This window comes from Haliotis asinina, chromosome 2, assembly GCF_037392515.1.
Source record: "Haliotis asinina isolate JCU_RB_2024 chromosome 2, JCU_Hal_asi_v2, whole genome shotgun sequence".
NCBI lineage: Eukaryota > Metazoa > Mollusca > Gastropoda > Lepetellida > Haliotidae > Haliotis > Haliotis asinina.
Window position 1 is genome coordinate 22155278 of NC_090281.1, and position 9656 is coordinate 22164933.

The 9656-nt window shown below is 37.8% G+C and overlaps 1 protein-coding gene across 18 annotated transcripts in view; it reads left to right on the forward strand.

The window, feature by feature from the left end:
* The window catches only part of LOC137273392 (voltage-dependent calcium channel type A subunit alpha-1-like), a 347991-nt gene extending 341111 nt beyond the window's left edge, over positions 1 to 6880 (forward strand). For all 18 annotated transcript variants that reach the window (XM_067806035.1, XM_067806036.1, XM_067806028.1 and 15 more), the window contains one exon: positions 961 to 6880. In XM_067806035.1, the coding sequence (XP_067662136.1) occupies positions 961 to 1886 (926 nt within the window). In that variant the 3' untranslated portion in view covers positions 1887 to 6880. The remainder of the gene's footprint in view (positions 1 to 960) is intronic.
* Positions 6881 to 9656: the final 2776 nt, after the last annotated feature.

The window sequence follows — 9656 nt, forward strand, 5'->3', positions numbered from 1 at the left end:
GTACTCTCCCATCTGGACAGTACACCAGTGCTGGAATAAGTCATTGTCATGTCTACAGTCTATAGGTTCTTCACTTCCGTCAGCACCCATCACATTCTCCTGAGCTGACTCCATCTTATTGCCATTTGGTTCCCAATATAAAATGACCAAAACTTTTATGTCATTGATAAGAACATTTAAGGAAAGGTCTTCTGCAAAACAAGGATAAAACCACTCCAACATTTTTGGTAAAGGACCATCAATAAGGAAGAGGGTTCGGCTGAGATATGTAGCATTTCAATGTCTTTAGGTCAATATTTTCTATGTGTGGCTCAGAAAATATCCTTTATCCCTTGTAGTTCCCCGTGGCAGAAACAGTTTAAAAAATGACAACCAACATATGTTAAAAGGTTGTGGAGAAGGATTCTGGTCAGTTGCAAATTAGCAATAATGCAAGTATGTGTAATGTTAAGAATACTTGATGAGGAAATACCACAGTCATGCTCTCATTAATCAATATTAAATATGTCCTTTTATAGCATCAACTGTGCTTGAAAATATCCTGATCATGTGCAGATTTCATGAATATACACATTCCAAATTATAACTTTACTTCCACTAATCTATTCCAGTGAGCTACAGTGCCCAATGGCTTGTCTAGATTACAATAGGCCTTGAAATTCTATTTTATGATGTTACTACTGATTGAGGAAATATGTCATGCTTATGTATTTTTCATGTTTTCTTTTTCAACCAAACTCATTTATATAACATTTTCAGCTGAATGAATATTAATTGAATATTTAAATTTTTCCACAAATTGACAATACATATGCTCTTTCTACTCGAAATCAGTTCCCTTTTGTACAATATCACATCAAAATGTTTTCATCAGATGAAATTTTTCTATGCTAAGTAACCAAAAAAACTACATCTGTAGTTTCACAATGATTGGAGTTGTGGATATATTTTCTTCCACAGGCCATCGCCATGACGACAGTTTGAGTGTTCCAAGCTCTCCTCAGATGCGTGGCAGGACACATTCCCGCAACATCCGCCCTCCCCTAACGCAGCAGCATCCAGTGTATGGCTCCCCCCACCCTAGTCCTAAACCACCCCGCAAAAATAGGGACTCTACTTTCTACAGGTCCACATCATTAGAAAACCGATCTCGGAGCCCTTCGCCTAACCCTAACTTGTCGCAGTCTCAACTAGAATACTACGGTTCAGCAAACCTGACCGACAGATCCCGTAGTCCAAGCCCTGCCCAGTCACCTCCTAAACGTGTTGGGCGAAAGTTACCACCGGTGCCCGCGTCAAAACCATCGTCATTAAATCTTGCTCAACCAAAACTGAAAGAAAGCATGCCCAGAGTAATGCCGTCTCCAACAGTTCCACAGCCACCAAAAAGCCCAGGGAGTATTAACTTTCCCAAGCTGAACGCATCACCAACGCACCTCCCCAAACTGAATATCCCGCCTCATTCATCGCATCATGTGCCTCCACCAGGCCGGCTTGGGAGACCTGAGCCTTATAGTCCCACAGAGAGAAACAATCTCAACAAACTTAGTGATCCTAAATCTCACACCTTACCTATCGCTCAAAGGACTAGTGGTTACCATGGTGATTCACCATACCATGGAGCTGACCGTGGAGGCCGACAGTCTGGCCGAGCACCGGATACTCATGCCAGTGATAGGAGTAGATTTTTAGCTAATCAGTTTGCAGATACACCACCCCAGGAGACAGGGGGAAGTGGGCGGGGATCTCGCTCTGCTGCTACCCTTCCCAATGGTTTTAAACCCAAGGTGAAGGGCAAAGGACGGAAGCCAGAAAAATATGAACTTCGCAGTGATAGTAACATTCCTTTGCATAATGAATCTGATGAAGAGGATGATTGGTGTTAGCGTTTGTGCTTAATTAGGATTTTTCAATTTATTCTGGTTGCCTTGGAGACCATTTGGTTACCATGGATACCAAAGAAGCATGTGGTTTCTGGTTTCTTTTCTATGTGTGATCATTCAAGACAATGTGAAGACCAACTGATATGAATGCGGCTTTTTTTTAAATGGAATATCTTCGTAACCACTTCCATAATGTGCTCTTACGTGTGTTTCCATGACAACTGTGGGTGTGGATACCATATATTCAGTGGATTACATACAGTGTACATGGCATAGTGATAGCACTGCTCAGATGCAATGCTCATAGTGAGGTCTGTCCGACCAGGCCTCTAGGCACTCACGAGATGAGAGTCCACATTCACACCCAAACATTCTTCTCGTGGACACTGGTCTTTTAGATCATGTCAGCTGGCTTCCAGCCAGGCTAATTCCTAGTGTATATCATGTACTGTAGTAACTGCTGCCAATAACGGCACCGGACAGTCAGCTGGTAGAGGACTACCATTCTTGTTGCTAATCTGACCAGTTTTCAGCAGTTGTATAGCACACTGGATATTCTCATGTTCAGTAATATTGTTACTTCGTGTCTCAGTAGGTGTATGTTGATATGACAAAATGTGTAAATGTACATGCTGTCCAACATTCAAGTTGTTTCTCACCAAATGCTACAGAGACCGACTATTTAACGGAAAGGAATGGTTTAGAAATAGCTATCTTATTGGGAGTTTTATATTCTGCATCGGTTTGCCATGCAGAAAGTATACTCCACATTTGCTCATGTAGATACACTTGCCAAGGTAGGAATATGTGGGAAGTGGATTTATAATGTCCAAATTATGTTGTAGAGGCTGTTTTGCATAATTTATAACAAGGACCTATTGTTATCTAAATTGTTTTTCTGCATTATGAAAAGGCTAAGATGGTATATAATAGCATTGTTCAATGGCTGAACTGTCAAGATGAAATTATGGCTGTGTATGGTCCCATATTTCAAGTCATCTTTCATTGTGACCTCGTTAACGGAAGTTGCAGGTGATGTACATAGTTACCAGTTTGAAAGTGATATATACTATTCCCATGCACAGGTTTTCACTTCAGGAATTATTGTGAATTTGTCATTTCTTTTCTTTTTCGAATTTATTTATATTTTCTTTAATTTTGTGCTGATCCAGGAGAGTTAATGTGATGTTGAATAGTAGAAGACAATAGTGTTTCATACAACTTTCATTCTCACTTGTAAGTGGTAATGGGTGATATTATGTCATGTGTCAGAATTCTTCAATCTTGTCAAATGTATATCTCTAAGGCTGAATAACAAATCAGTCACTATCTCATTGTTAAAGCTGTTCTGATCAGTCATATCCATGAATATCTCATTGTTAAAGCCGTTCAGATCAGTCATATCCATAAATATCTCATTGTTTGAGCTGTTCAGATCAGTCATATCCGTAATATCTCATTGTTTGGGCTGTTCAGATCAGTCATATCCATAAATATCTCATTGTTTGGGCTGTTCAGATCAGTCATATCCGTAATATCTCATTGTTTGGGCTGTTCAGATCAGTCATATCCATAAATATCTCATTGTTTGGGCTGTTCAGATCAGTCATATCCGTAAATATCTCATTGTTTGGGTTGTTCAGATCAGTCATATCCATAAATATCTCATTGTTTGGGCTGTTCAGATCAGTCATATCCGTAATATCTCATTGTTTGGGCTGTTCAGATCAGTCATATCCATAAATATCTCATTGTTTGGGTTGTTCAGATCAGTCATATCCGTAAATATCTCATTGTTAAGGTTGTTCAGATCAGTCATTTAAATCACTATCTCATATTCACATTGATTATCTCATGTTCAAGTCATATCTGTTAAATATCTTTGGTCAAGGTTGTCTAGCCAAGTCATATCTATTAAATATTGTTCAAGGCCATCTAGCCAAGTCATATCTATTAAATATCATTGTTCAAGGCTGTATAGTCGCATCATATCTGTCACAATCTCCAGATTCCAGACTGTGCAGATCCGTTACACTGTTTTTCCAAGTCTCTTTCAACCAGGAATATCTGTCACTGTTTCTCAGACTGTTACTCATTGTTACTCAGAGTTTATGGTATAAATAACTTTCTCATGACCATTCAGAACCTTTACCTACCTGTTTCATGATTATGCTCTTGTTAAGTGAAGACTGTTTTCAGCAAATGGTACCAATGATATTCTCAAAATCATTTTCATTCCAAATTCTGTAGCAAGCTATATCCAACAGTAGATGGAAGATTTATTAGAAGTCATATTGAAATTACTTGTGATAGGAATAATGACAATTGTAAATAGATACAAACTCATGGTCCCATCAAATTAGAATGTGATTTGTAGATTATTGATTAGTCAATACAAAGGCCCACTTTACCCACTCAGCTAAACAGTCAATTGCTTGCCGAAATAAAAAAATATCTTGTAATAAATTTTTCTGAAACAATTATATTGGACTATTTGTCTGTACCCCCTGTTGGTAAATCAGAAATAAGCATGAGATGAGCCAGTACCTTGGCAACATTGAAACATAATCATGATCAGGAGGTTTGTTTATGTTTACATGAGAGATTTGTTTATTGTATCTCAGGTGTTCTGCTATTTATTGTCAGATGTATTATGTTTTATCAACTGGTGTTTTTTGTGCCTTTTTGTGAGCTGGCCTCATGTGTAGCCCAAGTTATTGTATATAGGATCTGTATACAGCGCTTCTAGTCAACTTAGAAAGTCAGCAGGCCGATGGATTCTATCATCATAAGTGAAATGATCTCAGTGCTATACACAGTACTCACAAAGAGATATGATGTCATCCATTTGAAAATGTGTTGAAATATATTCAGATTTTATGAATTTTCTAGATTTTGAATTTAAAGTACCATTATTACAATGGCTATGTATTTATTGTCCTGGACACCTTGTTCTTGAATTATCCCCAATGCTTGTCATTAGGACCAGGCGATGCTGTAGAGATGGCATCCATTATGATAGCCTGTGTTTGTGTGGAGTGAGTGAGTGAGTTTGGTTTTACGCCGGTTTTAGCAATATTCCAGAGATATCACGGCAGGGGACACCAGAAAATGGGCCTCACACATTGTACCCATGTGAGGAATCGAACCCGGGTCTTCGGCATGACGAGCGAACGCTTTAACCACTAGGCTACCCCACTGCCCCTGTTTGTGTGGACTCACTGTGGGGAGACTGTATGCCACACATAACACTACTTCAGTCCTTTTTAATATGTCACAACCAGTTATGTTTGATTGACCATCCTATAAGTTGCCCAAACTGTCCCCTTTGTACAAACTGGTTGATATCCACAATATCTGACTTCATTGTGTATCTTGGAGGCTGGATTTAAATTGTTCGGCTGCAAAGACTCAGCACCAAACCAGCTTTGAAAATCTTGCTTTCTCATAATAAAACAGGTGTTTGTGATTCATCATCAACAGTTGATAACACGATTCTATGAAAAGCACCTTTTTGAAAACATTTTTGCCTTAAGCAAGGTTTTAGCTACAGTACCATAAGGTGTTTACCATTAATGTAGCACGACCATTATATTGTAGTATATACCAGATTTAGAACTAGTAAAGTGAACAGTAGTAAGGGCTGCATGCTCATATATCTATACTGTCTAGTTAACAGCTCCACCTGCAGGAAGCCATATATAGATCAACTTAAAATGAGATGATGAATGACCCTGATGCTTGTTATTGCTGATGTTCATCAAGGTGCTCCCATCTTAAACATACAAGAAATGGTAAATACATAAAGGAGAGAGTATTCCCACATGGCGTGGTTCAATCTCTGAGGCAGCTTCAGTTGGCCTAGTTGCAGTTCTTACACTCTGTAATGGATTGTTAGTTCTCACAAATATTATCAGAAGTCTTCTATTGTAACTTATGTGTGAATGCATGTTAAAGAGCCATTTCTCTTGTCAGCTCATTTTGTATGTTTCTTCCACAGAACCCACAGTTTATTGTTACAGATGTTTGCTAGTTCCTGCATTATTGTCATAGTAGCAGTTTTAACTATTGACAACCTTTCAATATTATCAGCATCAGTTAAGAAACAAGTCTTGTGACAAGGGCACTGTGATATGGAAAATACTTGAATCATGTTTACAGAGCATGAGTGTATGATTACTATCACTGTCATTGCATTGTCACTTGTTCATTTGTATATATGTCTTCTTTCTTTTTTTGTTTTCAAAATTTAAATTAAGAAATCCTAACAGTCCTGTATCTGTTGAAATTAGTCAATAATCTTGCACAGACACTCGCTATGATGTGCTGATCTTCTAGTTTCAGTAATATTATTTTGTTATTTCCATCATTATCTTTATTGATACTTATACATTTTGCTGCATGGATGTGTTTGCCATACGGTTTTCTATGCAATTTTCTCTTGTGAGTTTCTGAAAAAAAAAAAACAGTGAATGTGACGACCATACCAACTGTAAACTTGTTGTATATTGTGTAAATATAAGATCTTATATTTATAATGACATCCACGTTATATTTGTAAATTTTCACACATTTGTCAGGAAGGTGTTTTTGTTGAGAAAACAACTTCTTGATTCTGTTGACATACTAGGTCCTATGTTCGCTCACAACTTGCATTCAATGTATTGACTAAATTTTCATAATCATTTTTGTTAGAATCTTGACCTGTAGATATATACTAGTGTTGTTGAAGTGTTGACCGCTTCCTCACTGTTTGTTGTGCGGTATGTATAGAAACAATAGGATATAGAAGGGAACCCTGTCGCCCTCCATTCCCACCTTATAAAGAGACAGTGATCAGTGGTCCATGTTCGACGTAGTTCAAACAATCAAACATTGCAGCCACCTCATGATGACTGGCAGGCTTTTCAGCATGTTAAAGTGCTCCTGAAAATTTATCAATAACTTGTTTTTATTCTACTCAATCTCGCCTTAAAATTAAAATATCTTAAAAATTGGGAGTGATTTGTTGTCTTTTATCCTACATGACTGAGTTTAAAGTTTGGGCTTTGTGAGGAGGACTTCACTAAATGCCACCTATACAGAAAGAACGAACAGACTTGTATATTGCTGGAAAGTCTGACACAAAAGCAGCCCCACCAAGACAATGAAGGAAAATGGCTTTCTCAAGATTGTTGATTCCCATGATGGAAAATTATAAGTATGGTCAAAAAGGCTGGGAAACATAAGTAAATTTATAAAGCAGAATAAATCTTATAAAATCCTAAAAGCATAATTTACACACAATTCAAGTCAAAAGTGAGTGAGTGGGTGAGTGAGTGAGTTTAGTTTTACACTGCACTCAGCAATGTTCCAGCCATAACGCAGCAGTCTGTAAATAATTGAGTCTGGACCAGACAATCCAGTGATCAACAACATGAGCCTTGATCTGCGCAATTGGGAACCTATGACGTGTCTACCAAGTCAGCAAGCCTTACCACCAGATCCCGTCAGTCACCTCTTACGACAAGCACAGTCACCTTTTAAGGCAAGCATGGGTTGCTGAAGGCCTATTCTACCCCAGGACCTTCATGGGTCTTCCAAGTCAAAAAGTGATAGTGATCTTGATAAATGGCACCCCTATTGATGACAATGAAATGTTCCTCCTTATTAAATGTTTGAATACAATATCAAATCTTCACAAAAACTTTGACAAATCTGTCATTGTATTGTTCTTCCAACAATATTTATAGAGAGCAGAATGGAGCAAGAAAGAGATGCCAGGATCACCACTGTAACCTCTCCATGTGCTGAATCTACTAGCATACCTCTGTCATGAATGGATTCTGAAGTAGATGTATTTTGATTGCAGTGACCTATCTGAGCAACTACTTCATTTACTCATGTCTTTGATCAGTGACTGGTTGACTCAAATTTATAAGCCCTCATATGGGCAGGTGCAGTAGAGTCTATTCCAATCAGATGGGGGATATTCTAGAGGGACCAATGTTTTCTCTTAACCCTGAAAAGCTGCAAGACCTGAGATCCCAGAACCATAAAAAGCTGTGCATCCTGATCAGCAAGTGTAGACTCTATAGTATAACAAGAAATTATTGAGAATTTAAAGATTGTCATTTTTCTATGTTTTTCACTCATTACTCATACATTAAATGTGAATATTAGCAGAACATAACTCCTGATTCAAAGACAGGTGAACAGTTAATATTTTGTCATGTCACAATGGGCAGCAATGCAGGCTTCAATGCAGCATACTACTGATCAAAGAAGTTAGAATGTCGTCATCCATGCTGTCCCAATATTGGACCACCTCTTCTTTATTTCAACAATATTTACCAGATTCTTTTTACTGACACTTTCCTTCATAAGTCCCTAAACACTTTGTATCAGATTTAGGTCAGGGCTATAGCTTGCCCAATCCAATGATGTCGTATTTTGGGTTGAAATCCAGGCTGAACTATGTTTAGAGTCGTTATCCTGCTGGGAAATACAAAAATGTCCTTGAGAATATCTGTGTGCTGGTTACTGTTCTTATTCCCTTCAAATATACAGAGGGGCATTAACTCTTACACTGATATGCCACCCTACATATTAAATTTCAGATGCTGATACAAAGGTTTTTCAGTTTGTTTGGTCCAGAATTTCAGAGTATTAGGTAACGGCCACACAGAACTTTCATCTGAGAAAATCACATTGTCCCAGTTAAAATTTCTATGCTGTAGGCACCATTTTAACCTTTGCTCCTTTTGTTAAGGTTTCATGATCAGTGATGGAATTCTGCCAACCCACTACATGCAGTTCAGTTCTAACCGTCTCCTTACAGACAGCCACAGTTCCTCTATGAATCACATCCTGCCTTAAGTTTTCGAAACTCCATTTGTGTTTAGAAACAATACCAAGCTGCCTCCTGTCACCGACAGTCAATTTTCTGGACCTGCCTGTGCCTCCCTGGTGCTCGATGCCATGTCCATTTGCAATATGTTTCAAAACACCATAAACTGTGGACAAAGGGATGCCTATTCCACTTGAAATCACTTTACCTGATCTGAAGTCCTTGTTATGATACTCTAAAAACAAATTCCTCTTCTCTAAATCATCCATACTGAGGATCACTGAAAATGCTGTGTGCTAGCAAGTAAACAAAGGTTGATAACTCTTCACAAACTAATGAAAGGGCATTAACAGAGTTGTCTCTCTTGAATGAAACCAAGCACTTGATAGCTGGTCTAGGTTGTTTTTACTGGAAATACAAATAAACATATTCCTACAATTGTCACTAATGTCTTGTCATATTATGTATTTGAGCTACAATATAAGTAATTCCCTAAAAACAAAAAATCTGGTGATATACAGTCATCCCTCCCCATAAAGCCGGTCTTGGGATCCATGGATGATCCCCGCATCACTAGACCTATTACATAATGTGGACCAAAGGCCAAGTAAAATCGTAATTTCCAAGGACATAACAAAACTGTTATTTGGTGTATTGAGCCCAATCATAATTATATCTTTGAAGGTGGAAATAAACAAACTTTGAATATGAAAACATATATATACAGGAAACTTGCAATAAAAAATCACTAGATATGAAAATTTAATTGCTGTTCCTGTTATGCTGTTATTCAACTAAGCCAGAAATAGCAATCAGCTGTGCACAGATATTTTGGCCCAATGTACCGGTGATTAAGCTAAAAACGATTTGATAATATCACATCAAAGAATTTCTATTCCTTTATAAGAATATTTTATATATTAAGCAGTTATTGTAACAGAAAT